The 19,501-nt window shown below is 42.2% G+C and overlaps 1 protein-coding gene across 11 annotated transcripts in view; it reads right to left on the bottom strand.

Annotated features, from left to right (window-relative positions):
• Positions 1–222: 222 nt before the first annotated feature.
• herc1 (HECT and RLD domain containing E3 ubiquitin protein ligase family member 1) overlaps positions 223–19,501 on the bottom strand; it is a 262,328-nt gene continuing 243,049 nt past the window's right edge. For all 11 annotated transcript variants that reach the window (XM_073024866.1, XM_073024869.1, XM_073024868.1 and 8 more), the window contains 5 exons: positions 18,214–18,290; positions 17,331–17,583; positions 12,263–12,415; positions 3,357–3,662; positions 223–883 (listed from right to left, as the gene is read on the bottom strand). In XM_073024866.1, the coding sequence (XP_072880967.1) occupies positions 698–883; positions 3,357–3,662; positions 12,263–12,415; positions 17,331–17,583; positions 18,214–18,290 (975 nt within the window). In that variant the 3' untranslated portion in view covers positions 223–697. The remainder of the gene's footprint in view (positions 884–3,356; positions 3,663–12,262; positions 12,416–17,330; positions 17,584–18,213; positions 18,291–19,501) is intronic.

Consider the following 19,501-nt stretch of genomic DNA (forward strand, 5'->3'; position numbering starts at 1 on the left):
GTAATGAAGAGAGACAATTACTTTTCATGAAGACCGTCAGAAGATCCACTCCTGTGAATCTTCTAATGTTTGTTCCTCCTGGAGTGTTCCAGCACAATGCCTTGTTCCAGTACTGTAAATCTGGTCAGAACATCTTTTAAAATATTTCTCTTCAGGGCAAAATAGTGAGCATTGAGATATGATGTTAATAGTTGGATCGATGAGAATTAGCACAGACAAACAGCTTTAAATTAATGTTTTATTCTTCTGATGTATTTCTGATAGGAAACCCAGCACAGGCAATTCAAATTAAAACAAAAATAAATAGAAGAATATTTATGTAAAATTGCTCTCCCTCATGAACAATTATACACAATGTACAGTTTGTAAAACTTTAATTCTGTAGCCCTCTTTCGCTGGGAGGGATATTTTCTACCATTCTCAAAAATGCACCAAATTATCTCCATGCAGACTTATCAAAATTGGACAAAGAAAGGAAACAAAACCAGTTGAAATGCATTTTCTTTTTCAACTTGTTTATAGTTGAAATTAAAGTTCAAACAATAACATTTGTCAATCACATTCATTTTTCTTCAAGTACATATACAATTAAAATATTCTGGGCTTCTCACTATAACTGCAGTAGTCACTTACACGTACAATATCAGAAGACTTGCTCATCATTCCCCCTAGTGCAGCAGTTTTTTTGTTCAAAGAATCAATAGTCTGTATCTGAGCCTTCTGTGTTGTCTACATTGCGTGACAACATGTAATTGTCCATGTCAATGGACCTGCAGTTGTTGATAGCGTAGCGCAGTCGCTCAGCCATGACCGCCTGGGTGGAGTATGGTGGGAGCCGCAGCTGGAAGAAGCAGGTTTGTGAGGTAGGCAAACTGTCATAAGGCTGTGCAAGAAGGAGAGGGAGATTGGTAAGTGTTCAGAAACAGAGCAGAGAGAAAACAAATGATCTAAATAATCTACTTGATCAGACCAGAATGCAGCTACAGTACATTATTTCTGGAGTCACGGATGTTTTGATTAACGTCAAACACTCTTTCATTAGAATGGTGAGTCATTTCCCAAGTTGCTCCAATTTCTTTCAATGATAAAGAGACATTCCACGAAGCAGACGGTGATGGATAGTAGGGAACATTCTACAGAGCCTTTGATTAATTATCAATGGACAAGCTATTAATGAGCTTAATCAAGTTGGATTCGTTCTGTAGCCTTTCCCATATGTACTCAATTCAGGATCAAACAGGAAGGTTGAACCATCTCTCCCCCTGGAAAGCACCAGGCAAGGAGTGGTGAGGACTAGCCAACACTGGGCTTCATAGAATAGGCCTCAGAGATCCTTTCCTCAGAACACCAACAGTGCGACAGAAATGACAAGGCTGAGGCTGGAGCCTTGCTTCTGGTCAGAGTATCAAGATGTTTAAAGCCTTCTGAGTCACCAACCATAACGTTCAATTTGGTCCATCCCAGCATTATGCACACACCAAGGCAGATGCAGCCAAATTAATGAACACATCCCACCGAAGTATATTCCTCATAAATATATAAAACAAAATGCACAATTTATATACATACAAATCCTTGACCATGTAGTGAGAGTGCTTGTCTACCCGCTGCATATGATGGCCACCTTGGCAGTTCAGCCTCCAAACAAAGTCAATGTCATTGTGCCAAGTGTGAGGAATAGCGCCAAGTTCTCAGACAGTCCTGTTTACTTTACACTGCTGCAGAAGAACACCAACACTGCTGCTTTGTGCTAATTATGCAGAAAATACCAGATACTACTTGCATGATGCAAGTTGAAATGTGAATTTAATTTGCGAAGATATTCTTCACTGGGTACCATCCAATTTAGTAAAAATGCACTTGAGCAGCAAAAAAAAAGTTTATGAATACCAAATTCAAAGGGAATCAACATTTCAGAGTGCGACTGAAATGTTTCTGCTCATCTTTGATAAACCCAGACTAAGGGATGGAGGTTTTCTGCAAACAGTTGCTATTGCATTTGAGAAAGCTTATTGGATGTTGAATATGAAAATTAACATTATACTTGAAATGTGGGGTCCGATATAGGTACACGGGCATGAAAATGTTTCCTCAGTCTGGGTGGGTTAATTAAAGAGAGGTTGAGAAAAGCCAGCTGACGTTTACTGGAGCGTAGCAGAATGAAAAGCTGTTCCTTGAGACACAGAGGCCGCTTCCTCAGGCTGGAGGATCATGTGAAAAAGGTCACATTGACAGTGTGATGGGTCAGCAATTTAGAACTTACAAGAAAACATTTAGTTTACTCAAAGTAAATTCCAATTTTTGTGTCTGTCATTGAGGCAAAGGTCACTGAAGGCTATGACTGATAGATTTTTGGACACTAAGGGAAGTGGATGGGAAAGCTGACAAAACACAGCCGGGCAGCCAGGCAAGATTAAGGGTCTGTTTTTTCTTTAAACTACTGCTCCTCTTCAAATCAAACTCCCAAACTACTTGACGTTAATCAGCCCCCCACTTCAATTTGCCTCTTCAGGTACTCTTCCACAACTCCAGCCGCTCAGATCAAATCTAAAGGCAACTGTGTTAGATGCTCCCTGATATTAGAAACGACACTATTGTCAGGAGCATGTTAATATGCATGATCATGGGACACTGGAAATAAACTGGTGTAATTTATCTTTTGTTGGCTCATGTAGAGAAAATACTGGCAAGAAGCAGATGTGTTGAACATCCCAGCTCAGCGTCGGACCGGATGTGTGCAATTGGCCTGCCACACAGTGGCCATGCTTTGTGACTCTGCAGGATTCATGGATCTGGGAGCTAGCTGCTCCTTAAAGCAGGATGGATCGCGAGCAGTGACTAGGCCTCAGGACTCTGACTCTGCACCCAAAACAGTCTTTTCCACAATTCAGAAACATTTAAAACTGCTCAAATAAATTTCAATATTTTTAATTTATATTAGCTATGAATTGAGAAATTAATAAGCTGAACCATTTGGTCCCAATGCAGGGTTTTGATTGGAAACGTGACAATTCTTTTCCTCCTACAGATGTTGCTCGACCTGCTTAGTTGCTCTAGCAGGTTGTCTATTAATCTATCTGCACTTACCTCTTTAATTCCACTGTTAAACCAAATAAATGGGGTCATGCTACTTACAGCAGCCATGGTTGCCCTGGACTCCATCAGCCCCTCACTTCAGGATGTTTGTGTTTCATTGTTGGACTTGGCTGGGCTTCAGCTCGTCTCTGACTTCTGTGTTTCAATATGCAGGCACAGAAGTCAGTGACAAGCTAACCCATGAGAAGGTAGCCAGCAATTCTCGCTCTTCGGATTACCGGCCAGCTGCTGGGCTTTTACAGTAACAATAACGTTCTTACCCTATCAACTTTCATAATTTGAAACCGCTGAGAGATGTCGGCCGTGTTCGCTGGCAAACGGGACCTGCCAGACACAAAGCGCATGAAGAGTACTCTCTCTTCGTTGGAGAATTCCTCTAATGTCTTCCAAAACCACTGTGCCAATTGATGCTGCTCATCCACCTCCCGATAGCGCACAACTTTCTTCAGGACTTCTACAGAGATTTCTGGAAGCCCACAAACCATCTGCTCCAACTGTTTTGCAGTGAGCAGAGAGAGCAGTGGGACTGGAATGATCCAAGACATCCCTTCTCGAACAGCAGCCACCTGAACCAATAAAGAAAATACCTTTACATCTCAGCAAAATTTCCTAACTTTTGCAAATGAACTTTCTGCATTAGACTAATCAGGAATACGGAACTGTAGTCGAGTAGTTTACAGCAGGCTAAGGCAAGACGAGCATTGGATATAAGGAAGACTTTTGATTGCAGAGGATAGAAAAGGCCAGGTAAACAAAGCAGCAAATATTAAATGGAATTTATACGATGAAGTGAGAACTCATACCACTGGGGAGTGGAATAACAAAATAATATTTAGTGACATGGAGGAACATGGATTCTTAAAAGGTAGGACAGGTCAATACCTTGACAGAAGGGCAAACAGGATGCTTCCTTTTGTTAAGACACAAAATGGGGCATCACAGTAGCACAACGCTTTACGGTACCAGCGACCCGGGTTCTACTCCTGCCACAGCCTGTAAGGTGTCTGTACCTTCTCCCTGTGACAGCGTGGGTTTCCTCCGGGCGCTCCACTTTCCTCTCACATTCCGGTTAGCAGGTTAATTGGTCATAGGAAATTGCCCCGTGATTAGGCTAGGGTTAAATCAGGGGTTGCTGAATGGTGTGGCTCGGAGGGCCAGAAGGGCTTACTCTGTGATGTATCTCAATCAATTAATAAATAAATTGGAGTTGAACTGTGCACAATAATAGATACAGCACCAGGTGATGGCTACATTACAGGAAAGATCTGATTGTAATGGAGAGATTTACAAAGACATTGCCAGGAAATGTATTGTTATATGAATGAATAAATTATGGATATTTTCTTTGGAAAATGAAAATGGGTAAATCCTTCTCTCGGTACAGGGCAATAAACCACACGATGTATATTTAAAAGATTGAGGGTAGTGGAGATCTGCAAGGGTGGCAGAGACAGGAATCCTTATCACAGATGTAAATTGGGTATGTATTTGAGGAACTGTAATCTAGGATTACCCGAATTAGGATGGGCAGCTCTTGGTGGGCTAAATGTATGATGCATTTTCTAAAATGGACCAGGGTGAAGATACAGTATGTCAGGATGGGCAAATAATGTAGCCAATATTAAAATAAAGAAACTAGTTGAGATTTATAGGGGTGTGGATGGTGGGAGGCAGGTCAGGAATATGAGGAGAGGGACATTGAACAGGAATTAGGAAATGGTAAAGGTTGATCAAAAGCAAAGTTCAAGGAAAATCTTTCAAAGATAAATAATTATTCAAATAATAAATATTGGGCGAGTAATAAATGCTCCCTAGACTATCCAGGGTCGCACACCAGCAAAGCTGTGACAGAGGATACAAACTTGTGGGAAGGTGTGAAGCGAGGCATCTATGAGCTGACTAGACAGAAAACGTCCGTAAGAACATGGTGAGGGAGCCTAGGTGAAGAAAGTGGAAGTGAACCCCTGTCTAAGTGCTCGAGCACAGCAGAGCAGAATGAGTCTTAGGAGGCAGACAGTAAAAGCACTGGGGGTTTCAAAGAGGCGAAGTGGTGATTGCAGAGCCATGGATTGCTGTGTTAACAATAAGACGGCAAGAATAATGGCAAATGTAGGTAGTTCTTAGTAATGGACCAAATGTGGAAGTTGAGGAAGTGTAACGTTGTTAAATTTAACAAATACATAGTACGTGACCAGAACAGGGAGAGAGCTGAACCTCACAAATATTGAGTTAGGATATTATGCTGGACCACTAGTTGACAGGTAGCCTGTTGGAAGAGCAACAATTGAGAATCAGAGGTGGGAATGGAGAAATAGAGATACCACACTGCTGGAGAAGTGGTGAGAACACCACCATGATACTGAGATAGAGGTGTGATGAGTAATTATCTGCAAGGAAAATCAGGGCACCATTGCCAATCTTGGTTGGGTGTTCTGTGAATCTGACCCATAGTCCGTAGAGCTTGAATATACGGTGTTCAAAAGAGAGCATAACACGCCATGTCACCTTTTTAGGTGAATGAAGGTGCAGCCACAGCCTACCCAAATGCAGAAGGTATCATTTGTAACGCTTGCCAGGCTCCCTTAAACACCACCTAAAAGGACCTTGTCTGAACGGTTGCAACCAGCACAAATCCTCACGTGGGCTCCCCCTTTGCTGAGTGACAGCTCTCAAGGTCTTTCATCACTCCCTCTCCATGAACCTCAGCTGCCCCCAATCTTATGTCACTTGCCTGTCTCTACTAACCAGCTGTCCAATTTCTTTCTCCCCTTTTCCTGGACTTTGCCGTGACCACCCACCACTGGTCTGCCGGCTTGATCACCAATCCCTACTGATTGCAAGCAGCTGGTTACAAAATCCTACCAACATTTCCCCCTTCCCTTCCCTAACCCTCCCAGTCTCCTCCATCTGGCAATCTGCCTACAATCCCCTGCGGTTCTTTCCTCCACAAACCTCGATCCATTCTGACTCACGTTTCCATACGTGCTTTGTGAAGAATTCCCTTTATTACAGAATCTGTTCAGTAGCTCGTGATGCACTGCATTTCCTGTACCCTGAACGGACAAGGCAACCATTGTGCTTTTACTGCTGCCATTCAATTTCTATGTCAAGATTGATATATAAAAAAATGACGCATCAGGGTAAAGCTTTGGGATATATTGGCAGCAAATGTACACAATGAGGAGCTAGAAATTACTCATCTGTATTTTAAATATCATAAAGTTAGCACTGTATTATTCCATGAGTATTTGAGAAAGTCATGTAAAAAATAAGACCTTTCCTTTCTTTGAAAACACCTTTTTGGCACATTAATTCTATCAAAGGTCTCACAGCAATCTCATCAATCCAATAATCCAATTCCCCCACTTTTCTCTGAAATCTATTCTCTCACGTGCCCATTAAGCTTCCCCCGCCCCTTTTGATTCTTTCTCCTTGCCTGCAATAAAAGAGTTTACAGGAGGCAACTATCTTATTAACCAGCACATCTTTGGGATCTGGGAGAACCCAAGAAAAATCCACATTGTCACAGGCAGGACCCAGTGAGACAGTACCCAAGGTTGGGATCAAGCTCGAGTCATCGGAGTCGAGGCATCAGCTGTACAAGTTGCAAGATTCACAGAATGGTGTCTATAGTTTATCTGCAATGCGATGTCGAGATCATGTGGGCGCAGCATTCTTTACTGATGCCGTGCAAATTGTTGTAGCCGTCAGCGTAGTAGGTGCATCACTGAAGCTCCTGAAGGGGCCTACACATTGCAAGCAACACTCTTCCAATTATAGAGGTGCAATGCTACTGAATGGATGGACGCTGCAGTGATACGAGGGAGCACAGGACTGAACTCTCAGGTGGTCGGAGGACAATGCCTTACAGGAGCCATATATCCTGCAGAACTACTGGCCGGAGGCTGCCAGGAAAATATCCGTCACGATTCAAGTGGAGACCGTGAATGCCTACAAGCAGACAAACCTCAAGGTTGTATAATTTACACATATTTTGATAATAAATGTACTTTGAACAATGGAGACTAGTGTCCATGTTCCCCCTGTCTGGTCTTTTGGATATTTAATTCCCAATCAGCTCCATCCTGTAACCACGTTCCTGAAAGCAACGTGGATGTTGTATACTTGAGAAAAGGCATTTAATAAATGAAACTTGTGGCCAAGTTTGCAGACGATACTAAGATAGGTGGAGGGCTAGGTAGTCTTGAGGAAGCAAGGACTCTGCAGAAGATTAGAGGAATGGACAAAGAAGTGCAGATGGGATAAAGTGTGTGGTCGTGCAAAGGGATAAAAGTATAGACTATTTTCTAAATGAAAAGCAAATTCAGAAATCAGAGGTGCAAAGGGACTATGGAGTTCTCAAGCAGGATTCCCTAAAGGTTAACTTTCAGGCTGAGTCAGTGGTAGGAAGGAAAATGGAATATTAGCATTCATTTCAAGAGGACAACAATACAACAGGATGTAATGCTGAGGCTTTATGGTCATTTGTCAGACTGCATGTGGAGTATTGTGAGCAGTGTGGAGTCCCTTTATCTAAGAAACAATGTGTTGTCACAGGAGAGGGTCTAGAGGAGATTCACGAGAATGATCTGGGAATAAGAGTTAAACATTTAGAAACATAGGAAACCTGCAGCACAATACAGGCCCTTCAGCCCACAAAGCTGTGCTGAACATGTCCCTACCTTAGAACTACTTAGGCTTACCCGTAGCCCTCTATTCTTCTAAGTTCCATGTAGCCATCCAGGAGTCTCTTAAAATACCCTATCGCTTCTGCCTTCATCATCGCTGCCAGCAGCCCATTCCACACACTCAGCACTCTCTGCGTAAAAAACTTACCCCTGACATCTCCCCTGAGCATTTGTTGGCTCTGGGCCTGCACTTGCTGAGGTTTATAAGAATGAGGGGGGAACTCATTAAAACCTATAGTTTATCGAATGGCCTAGAGAGAGTGGACGTGAAGAGGATGTTTCATATAGCTGGGGAGTCTTGAACCAGAGGACACAGCCTCAGTATATCAGTATGTCCCTTTAAAACAGATACGAGGAGGAATTTCTTTAGTCAGGCGGTGGAGAATGTGTATTCATTGCCACAGATGGCAGTGGAGGCCAGGTCATTGGGTCTATTTAGAGTGGAGGTCAATAGGTTCTTGATCAATAAGGGCAGCAAAGATTATGGAGAGAAGACAGGAGAATAGGGTTGAGAGGAATAATAAACCAGTCATGACAGAGTCAAGTGGCTTAATTCTGCTCCTATGTCTTATATTCTTATAAAAGACTTATCCATAAGATAAAGATGCAGTGTTGTGGGTATGAATAGAAGACTGGTTAACCAATAGAAGGCTGAGAGTTGGGATAAATGTGCATATCTCTGGTTTGCAATCAGTGTAGAGTTCAGTACTGTGTGGGTCAGTGATGTGCTCCTAACTATTCAATATATATATTAATGATCTGGTAGAAGTGATCAAGTGTAGCATATCCAACTTTGCATATAACAGTAAAATAAATAGGGAAACAAATTACGCAGATGTGGAGAGTCTGAGAAGAGATATTGATAGATCAAATGAGTGGGCAAGTGTCAGGCAGGTGGAGTACAGCCTTAGTAAGTGTGAGGTCATCCACTTTGGAAGTAAAAATAGAAAAACAGATTAGAACTTAAAACATAAAAATCTACAGCACATTACAGGCCCTTCAGCCCACAATGTTGTGCTGACCATGAAACCTACTCTAGAAACTGCTTAGAATTTCTCTATCGCATAGCCCTCTATTTTTATAAGCTCCATGTACCTATCTAAGAGGCTCTTAAAAGACCCTATTGTATCTGCCTTTATCACCGTCACTGGCAGTGCATTCCACACACCCACCACTCTCTGAAAAACTTACCTCTGCCATCCCCCTTGTACCTACTTTCAAACACCTTAAAACAATGCCCCCTCTTGTTAGCTATTTCAGCCTGTAGGAAAAAATCCTCTGGTTATCCACATGATCAATGCCTCTCATCATTTTATACATCTCTATCAGGTCACCTCCTATCTTCTGTCACTGTAAGGAGAAAAGGCCGAGTTCACTCAAACTATTCTCATAAGGCATGCTCCCCATTCCAGGCAACATCCTTGTAAATCTCCTCTGTACTCTCTCTATAGTATCCACATCCTTCCTGTAGTGAGGTGACCAGAACTGAACACAGTACTCCAAGTGGGGTCTAACTGAAGTCTTCTATAGCTTTAACATTACCTCATGACCTTGAACTCAATCCCACAGTTGATGAAGGCCATCACACCATACAACACAGATTAACAACACTGTCAATCTGTACAGCAGCTTTCAGTGCCCTATGGACACAGACCCTAAGATCTCGCTGATCCTCCACATTGCCAAGAGTCTTGTATTCATTCAGTCTTCAAATTTGACCTACTGAAATGAACCATTTCACATTTAACTGGGTTGAACTCCATCTGCCACTTCTCAGGCTAGCTCTGCATCCTATCGATGACCTGCTGTAACTTCTGACAATCCTCCAGACTATCCACAACACCCCCACCTTTTATGTCGTCAGCAAACTTACTAGCCTACCCTTCTACTTCCTCATCCAGGTCATTTATGAAAATCACAAAGAGGAGAGGGGTCCCAGAACAGATCCCTGTGGAACACCACTGGTCACCAACCTCCATGCAGAATACAAACCATCTCCAACTACCCTTTGCCTTATGTGGGCAAGCCAATTCTGGATCCACAAGATAGGTGAAAGATTGCAGCATGCACTTGTGCAGAGGGACTTGGGATTGCTTGTGCATGAATCACAGAAGGATGGTTTGCAGATGCAACAGGTTATTAAGAAGACAAATGGAATGCTGGCCTTCATGTCAGAGGGATTGAAATTAAGAACAGGGAGGTTATCCTGCAACTATACAGGATACTGTTGAGGCCACATATGGAATGCAGCATTCAGTTTTGGTTTCCTGACTCAAAGAAAGATTAAAGAAAATGAACTGGCTTTAGAGGCGATGCAGAAGAGGTTCACTAGGTTAAACACTTATATTAACCTATGAAGAGAGATTGAGAGATTAAGATTGAGTCGCTTGGGACTACACTCACTGGAATTCAGAAGAAATATAAGATTATGGAAGGGATAGACAGAGGTAGGAATGTTGCTTCTATTGGTAAGTGGGACATAGCTGCAAGATTCAGGGGAACAGATTTAGGAGAGGGATGAGGAGAAACTTCTTTTCAGAGAATAGTGCGTCTGTGGAATTCTTTGCCAAGGGAAGCAATGGAACCTACTTGATTAAATATAGTTAAGACACAGTTAGTTAGATTTTTGCATCACAGGGGAATTAAGGACTACAGAGGAGCAGGTAGGTGGAGCTGAGTCCCAAGCCAGATCAGCCGTGATCTTTGTAAGCAAACAAATCTCAAGGTGTATAATTTATACGTTCTTTGATAATAAATGTACTTTGAATCTTTGAATGGGAGAGAAGGCTCGATGGGCCAGATGGCTGACTCCTGCTTCCATTTCTGCTGTGCTTGTGCCACAGTCGCTAAGAATGACCCTGAAACCAAGAAGCTGAGTGTGGCTGTCATAGTTCTCCATGGATAAGGCAGCTAGGACAAAAGCTGTAACTGAGATTGCAGGTGGTCACCGATCTCAACAGGAGCTGTTTGATTTTGTCCTTTTGAACAGCATGGGTTCAGGAGAAACAGGATTAGTGACAGCTGGTCACCATACCTTTCAGACCAGAGGATGCAAATTTTACACTTGGTACAGCTATTGATGCCTCTCAGGGAAAAAAAAAAACACATTGCAGAAATTTGTCAAGAGGTGTTAAGACATCTTGAAATGTATCCAAAATCTTTCTACGGTGTTGGTCAACCTCTCCAGCAGTGAAATTTAGTTGGCTTAAGGGCACAATTATTGGAACTCCGATAACCACACTGAACCTGTCACATGATGAAGATCAGTACTCAGTCCCTTTAAATGGATGAGCTGGGAATCCACACAACTTTACAGCATTACTGAAAGCTGTATTAATAAAAATACTGACGGCTACAGTGTCCAAACTTCAGATCCCGGACTTATTAGCTGTCTACCCATTAGTTATCTCAACCTTAAAAAAAACTTACTAAGTTGCAAGTAACCTGTCAAATGATGCCTGCTAGAGACAAGAATACTCTATACTCAATATCTTCATGACCATGGTCCTCTATGCCAGCCTGATCCCACTGCATCACATTGCCCCTTTGACAATCAAGTTTCATGATACCCTGTAAAACGCAGAACACTTCTCTCTCAGGAGCCACGTCTCAGTGATGGCAGCCATTCATGATGAAATTAACCACTGGCTTCAAAGCACCAGTGATTTATTAAAGAAGAGTGGTTTAAGATCAATATTTCTGATGTGGCACAAGATTCATGGTCTACCCTTGCCCCCCCCCCCCCTTTATATTTCTGAGATCTGTACAACCTACAGACAACTCAAAGCACCAGAAAAACACTCTGGAAAATTCACCAAACTCACTGGAAGGATAAATGAACCAGCATTAGCACTTTCTGGGCAGGAGAAAGGAGACCATAATTACACTAAATTGGTTTTACCAGGCAGGTTACAGAGCCAAACATAGTCATTGTGCTTGAAGCTTTGTCACAACAGGAGACTACCAGCTGGACACGGGAAAAGACAATGACTTTATATTCAAGAAGTTCAAAATTGTTTTGAAGAGATTCAACATCCATGCTGATTCAGAGTGGGAGAGGAGCACCGTACCCTCAATTTACCCAGACCGCTAATCCTGTCAGACTCCTGCCCATCCTTGGCTCCCACAATGCCCTCACTGGTCACCTCAGAACTTACAAAACCAAAGCACAAGCAAGGCAGCCAAGGGAATACTTACGAAGACAGAGATGGAACTAAAACAGTAAGCACAAGTACTGCACCAAACTGGCATTCATGTCCCTCTAATAATGAAAAAACATATAAGCTCTTCACAATGAAGTAAAATTACGTATAGGACACAACTTGTCAAAGCAGGAGAAATAGCACTTTGCATGTATTCCCACTATGTTCTAATACTAAGTATTCAATTTAGTTAATTTTAAATAATGGAAAAAAATAAAATGTGACCGAATTAGTTTACCAAATGAATTAGGTCTGCTTAAAAATTGGTGTACTTACTTGACGATCGATTTCATGCAACCGATAGTCGACTGCCCTGTCCACATACTCCTTCCTATTGGAAAAGGTGAGTGGGATGCTGTTCCCACCTGGGATTATGGGCACCATTTTGCCATCTGCACTTTGCCCCACAAACGAATCAAGAGGTATCATCTGAAACACACACAAAAGTGCAGTATTACTAAATCAGACCAAACATCCTGTCTATCCGAGAAAATAGCCTGAAATTTCAGTTCAAGTTTCTCCAGAACGGCTCTTCAATATTTATTTGGCAAAATATAAGGAAACCCAACATCGGTTTGTAATAACTTTATATGAAATGGAATACATAAAATGAAATACTAAGTCCAAGGGGTTAGAAATGTTTCAATGGTGTATTCAATAAGTGTTTTAAATAACATAGGAAACCCCTCACATTCATGAGGAAGAACCATTTGGTTTTCTATGACATGAGTTTTATTGAATGTCAACAGCAAATATACACAACAGACTTCAATTAATCTGCTCTTTTGCTCCACGCTGTGTAGGAGTCAGTGCTGTAACAAGCATGCTGGTGTAACGACTTGACCAAAATTTGACCCAACAAAGTAAAGAACTCACACAAAGGAGAAAGATTCATGCGCCAACTTTGAAACTGATAGGCTACTTGTATGCTGTTCTGATGTGATCGTTCCACACAGGTTATCTCTGTACACCTCCTCCTTCCTGTACCATTGAGTTACTCTCTACTGTAGTTGATACAGTCCTGGATTACCTCTTATCTATTTCCTGCAGTTTCCAGCAGCTTCAATAAGAAGTTCATATTCCCCTGCTCTTTCCTTTCAGTGCTTTGAAGGGACTTTTCTTTCCTGACTCCCTGGTCTACTCTCCTGCACCCCTCCTTGTGCTCCTTTTCTGTTCAACCACAAAAAGCCAATATTTCACTTCTTCCCTGACCAACCATGAAAAGAACCCAAACAGTTCTTCTGAGTGAAGTTGTGATTCACTTGCACCTCTTCTAACCTAGTCTATGACATTTAATGTTCACATTGTGATCTCTTCTACAGAGGTAAAATCAAATGCACCACTTATGGAGCAACTCCATTCGGTCTGCAGGGGTGACTCAGAGCACACTGCCCGAGTCATTCCCCATCCCATTCCGACCCGTCTCTGGCCTTATGATCTGTTATAATAACAAGGCTCAGTGTAGACCTGGGGAATGGCACCTCATCTTCCGCCTGAACACGCGTATAATATTGAAAGCCACAACTTCAGGTAGCTTGCTTTCTCCGGCCCGTACCATCGCTGGCCATTTCTGCAGTAGGTCACCCACCTGTGATGCTGGCTCAGTTTCTGTCTCTCAGAACGAGTCTCTGGCTGAATGCAGCCTGATCTGCTGGCCATGGGTGACAGTCCTGCATTTTGCAACTGAAAGCTGCAATTGTCATTTCATAGCTTTTGTCCCTTTTCTCTGTCCAGTTGCCCTTTAACTCATCAGCTGGATGTACTCTACAACTTATCTCAATGATGATGCTGGTCTCACAGAACAGATATTAGAACAGAGAACAGGCCCTTCAGCCCACAACGTTGTGCTGAACCAAATAAATTAGTAATCAAGTGGCCAACTAAACTAATCCCTTATGGCTACAATGTCCATATCGCTCCATTTCCCTCACCTTCCTGTGGCTGCCTAAACTTTTCTTAAAAGTCAGTAATGTGTCTGCCTCTACCACCACCCCAGGCAGTGCTTTCCGGGCACCCACTACTCTGTGTAAAAAAACTTAACCCTCACCTCCTCTAAAATTACCCTTTCTCACCTTAACTGCATGCTCTCTGGTATTACACATTTATTAATACCACAGATATTACATTATGTTACATTAGATATTCATCCTGTCCCCATTCCCACTGTGTGACTAAGGATATTTAAATATAAATGCTGGGATATTACAGACAGACAGACAGACGTATTTTATTAATCCTGGGGGAAATTGGGTTTTGTTACAGCCGCACCAACCAAGAGTAGTATAGAAAGATAGCAACATAAAACCATAAATAATTAAATAATAATAAGTTAATCATGCCAAGTGGAAATAAGTCCAGGACCAGCCTATTGGCTCAGGGTGTCTGACACTCTGAGGGAGGAGTTGTAAAGTTTGATGGCCACAGGCAGGATTAACTTCCTAAGACGCTCAGTGTTACATCTCGGTGGAATGAGTCTCTGGCTGAATGTACTCCTGTGCCTAAGCAGTACATTATGGAGTGGATGGGAGTCATTATCCAAGATGGCATGCAACTTGGACAGCATCCTCTTTTCAGACACCACCGTCAGAGAGTCCAGTTCCACCCCCACAACATCACTGGCCTTACGAATGAGTTTGTTGATTCTGTTGGTGTCTGCTACCCTCAGCCTGCTGCCCCAGCACACAACAACAAACTTGATAGCACTGGCCACCACAGACTTGTAGAACATCCTCAGCATCGTCCGGCAGATGTTAAAGGACCTCCGTCTCCTCAAGAAATGGAGACAGCTCTGACCTTTCTTGTAGACAGCCTCAAGTGTTCACTGCCAAATGGAGTCCACGACAATTATCTGGAGCTCCTGCAAGATTTTTTGTGCTGCATTTGATAACCTGTGCACTCCTGACAATTAGATTGAAGAAAGGGTAAGCAATGGTCTCACTATTCTGTACGAAGAGCAGGAAGATCATTGCTTATCCCTTCTTGAAGCTAATGATGGCCTGAATCAGATGACACGTGTGGCAGAATCTGGGACACTACTATGTGCCAGACTGATTCTACGAGAGGCAAAAATGCATGGTGAATTTGCACTGAATGGCACAGGAGTGGCTTTGTTGGCTGAAAAATGAAATCAAATCCTTAGAAAGATATAGATCCTGTGGGTAGAGTGAAGAAACTGGAAGGGTAAAAAGACCCCGATGGGAATTATATACAGGCTCTGAAATGTAGCCAAGATTGGGGACAGAAAAGGCACGTACAAAAGTCAATGGTCATGGGGGAATTTCAATATGTAGGTGGATTAGGAAAATCAGGTTGGTGCTGGACCCCAAGAGAAGGAGTGGTATTTTAGAGTTGTTTGTGGTTGGGCCCACTAGGGAAAATCCTGAACCAGATTTGATAAAGGGAGCTTAAAGTAAAGCAACCCTTATGAGACAGTGATCATAATATGATAGAATTCACCTTGTAGTTTGAGAGGGAGAAGTGGACTAAAGGGAATTACAGAGGCATGAGAGGGGAGCTGTCCAAAGTTGATTGGAAGGGAATACTACCAGGGATTACAGCAGAACAGCAAAGTCTGGGGCTTCTGGGAGTAATTGGGAAGATGAATTATAGATTCATCCTAAATATGAAGTAGTATTCTGAAGGAAGGATGAGGCTACCGTGGCTGACGAGGGAAGTTAAAGGCAATATAAAAGCAGAAGAGAGGGCATACAATCTAGCAACAATTAGTGAGAAGCTAGAGGATTGGAAGCTTTTAAAAACCAACAGAAGAAATCTTTAAAAAATGCAATAAAGAGAGTAAAGATGAAATATGATGGTAAGCAAGCCAATAATATCACAGATGATACCAAAGTTTTTCAGATATATAAAAAGTAAAAGAGAGGTGAGAGTGGATATTGGATCACTAGAAAATAACACAGGAGACGTAGTGATGGGGGACAGATCAACTTAATAAGTATTTTGCATCAGTCTTCACTATGAAAGACATCAGTTATGCCAGAAATTCAAGTGTTAGGAGCTAGAAGCGAGAGTAGTCATTGTCAATAAAAGAAAGCTGAAGAGATTATGCAGGGATTAATAGTGATCTTTCAAGAATTACTAGGTTCTGGAATGGCACTGGGAGACTGGAAAATCACAACTGCTACTCCACTCTTTAAGAAGGGAGGGAACAAAAGACAAGAAATTATAGGTCTGTTAACCTGGCTTCAGTGGTTGATAAAGATGTTGGAGTTTATTATTAAGGATGAGGTTCTGGGGTATTTGGAGCCACACGATAAAATAGGCCAAAGTCGGCATGGTTTCCTTAAGGGTAAATCTTGCCTGAGATATCTGTTGGAATTTTGTAAGGCAGGACAGCCAAAGTGAAAGATATTCACTTGAATTTTCAGAAGGCCTTTGACAGGGTGCCACACATGGAATTCATTGCCACAATGGTATATTGAGTATATTTAAAGTAGACGTTGATAGGTTCTTGGTCGGTTGAGGCATCAAAGGTTACGGGAAGAAGGCAGGATAATGGGGTTGAGAGGCAAATCAGCCATGATTGAATGGTGAAGCTGACTTGATGGGCCAAATGGCGTAATTCTGCTGCTATGTCTTGTGGATCTCTGATGTAACAATTACCTGACAACAGCATAATGAGAAAAAACTCAGTAATGAGCGTTTTACACTATATAGGCGTGGAGAAACTGATTATTTCTACAACTGCACCAGAGGGATTCAGAGATGATAAAATGGAAGGAGGCTGATTGAATATGAAACTATTTTGTCTATTTCATCAGAACAACATACGTAGCCACCGCTTCCATGCTCTCCACAGGCACTTTAGCTGGAAGGAAATATTTTCAACACAGGGATTGGTCCTGAACCAAATGAGCTCAGTATAATTTAATATTTCTTGGGAGTCATCAATTGAGGGAAAATAAGGAGATCTGTGGATTGGATTGGGAGGAAACAAGAAAGCAATTTTTACAGGAGAGGACAAAAAGATGTCATTTAAATTTAGAAGGGCGACTCCACTGCAAGTCAGCTGCTGCCGACAGACCCACAATACACTGACAGTTCCCTGTCGTTATCATTCCTAGCAGCTGGCACTAAACAGTGAAACAGCAGAATATCAAGGCCATTTGACAGCACTTCTAGATTTGTTGCTCCCTTTACATCTTCACAATCTCAGCATTTCCCTTTTCCCCAAGATCCACTGGTGTACATGTTTGCAGTGAATCACTTTCCCACGCTAAACTTGGGAAGGGGAAATTGTCATTTGATATTATGTGAAAAATGAAAGATGCTTTTAAGTTTATAATTCAATCAGAACAAATCTGTGATGCCTTTACAGCTTACTCACCTCATGGAAATTCTCCTCAGTAATTCCACTATCTTCAATGTGAAGAATGCTGTTCAGTGTTTGTACATAAAGCAAGTCCACCTCTTCTAGATCTTCTAACGAAAGTGGAATACAGCAAAGCTGCTTCCACACCATTGGTGCTAAGTGGAGATCTAATGGCTTCTTTGTGCGAATGGCAACACCCATAAGAATGCCTAGAAACTTGAATTGCAGCAGATGCTCTTCCGAACAAGCAGAAGGGTTAAGAAGGAACCTGTGGGAAAACAAGTGCATGCATAATTTTGAATGAGTAATTTTTCATTTGTTTCCAGTAATTGAAAAGAACTTGCACAGGAGACTGTGGAGCTAAAGACTTTTGATCACATAGGGAAAACAATATCCTTCCCTCTTTGTAAAGGAGGTGGTAAAGTGCAGATGCTGCTGCCATTTAAGGAAAATTGCCTCACTGGTTCTCCAGGGTCCACTGGGCAAAGAAACAGGATTAGGCCATTCAGCCCATGAAGTCTGCTATGCTCCAAGACCCCATCCATCCCCCAGAGAACAGGGTTAACACTCCACGTATTGTGCAGCAAAATCAGCCACCTACACTTTCTTCTAGAAAGTTCTGGATTATTCAGAAGTTTAGGTTCTGATTCCAGAATTATATTTATAATCTAGAACTCAAGATGATTGTTCAAACTTTGATTATCTGTCAAACATTTTAGTACTGAACTACGAAGAGAGATTGAAGGCTCTTCTGTTATAAGTAATTTCAGGTTTACATTGATTAATGGGCAACATACCATTTGCTCATTCATTAAAAAAGTATAAAGAATAAAACATTTTCTTGCGCATCAGGAACCAGCTAACAAAATTTTCACAGGAATTAAATACTAATTCTTACCTGTCTCTATTATAGCCTACTTCAGCCGTGACATTCGGAGTTGGAATGAGCAGGTCTACGATCCCCATTTCAAGCTCCTGTTTAACAAGTGTATCTTGTTACTAAACATAGAACAGTACAGCATAGTACTATGTACAGGCCCTTTAGCCAACGATGTCTAACCTATTTTAAGATCAATCTAACCCTTCCCTTCCACATACTGTAGCCCTCTATTCTCCTTTCCTCCATAAGACATCGGAGCAGAATTAGGCCATTCGGCCCATCCAGTCTGCTCTACCATTTCATCATGGCTGATCTACTTCCCTCTTAGCCCCAGTCTCTGCCTTTTCCCCGTATCCCTTCATGCCCTGACTAATCAAGAATCTATCAATCTCTGCCTTAAATATACCCAATGACTTGGCTTCCACAGCCGCCTGTGGCAACAAATTCCAAACTTAAAATGTAAAATTTGCAAATTTAAAATTTGCTCTCTTCTGCTGATACACTAATTCAGAAAACAAAAAAATCTAAAATAAATGTATATTAAAAAACCCAGGGTCCCCAAGAGTTTTGCATGCTACTGTATGTGTAAAGGAACATTCTGACTGGCTGCATCACATAAGAACATAAGAGATAGGAGCAGGAGTAGGCCAATCGGCCCCTCAAGCCTGCTCCGCCATTCAACAAGATCATGGCTGATCCAATCTTAACTCTAGTTTTCACCGAATCCCACAAGGCAGCAGTGCCAACCAACAGGGCACCATGCCGCCCATTTTATTTTATTATTCATCCCGCCCAAACCCATGTGATCACCCGGGGAAAAAAAACCGAGTTGCCAATTGAGGAGAAAAAATCTGGAAAATTCCTCTCCGACCCATCCAGGCTATCAAAAACTGGTCCAGGAGATCACATGGCTGATCTAAATCTAGCCTCATGTCCACCTACCTGCTCGCTCACCGTATCCCCTAATGCCATTTTTATCCAGGAAAATGTCTATCTCCGTTTTGAATTTATTGAGTGTAGTAGCTTCCACAGCTCTCTGGGGCAGTAAATTCCACAGCCCCACTACCCTCTGAGTGAAGAAATTTCTCCGCAATCCAGTCCTGGAACAGCATCCCCTTATTTTAAGACTATGCCCCCTAGTCCTAGTTTCACCCATCATTGGGAACATTCTCCCCGCATCCACCCGATCAAGCCCCTTCACAATCTTATATGTATCAGCTCCTGGTATGCAGGCCCAAATGCACAGGATCATAAGAAGCTCAGAGGGTTGTGGGCCCGGCCAGCTCCATCATGGGCACCATGCTCC

Source organism: Hemitrygon akajei, chromosome 21 (genome assembly GCF_048418815.1).
Source record: "Hemitrygon akajei chromosome 21, sHemAka1.3, whole genome shotgun sequence".
Taxonomy (NCBI): Eukaryota; Metazoa; Chordata; class Chondrichthyes; order Myliobatiformes; family Dasyatidae; genus Hemitrygon; species Hemitrygon akajei.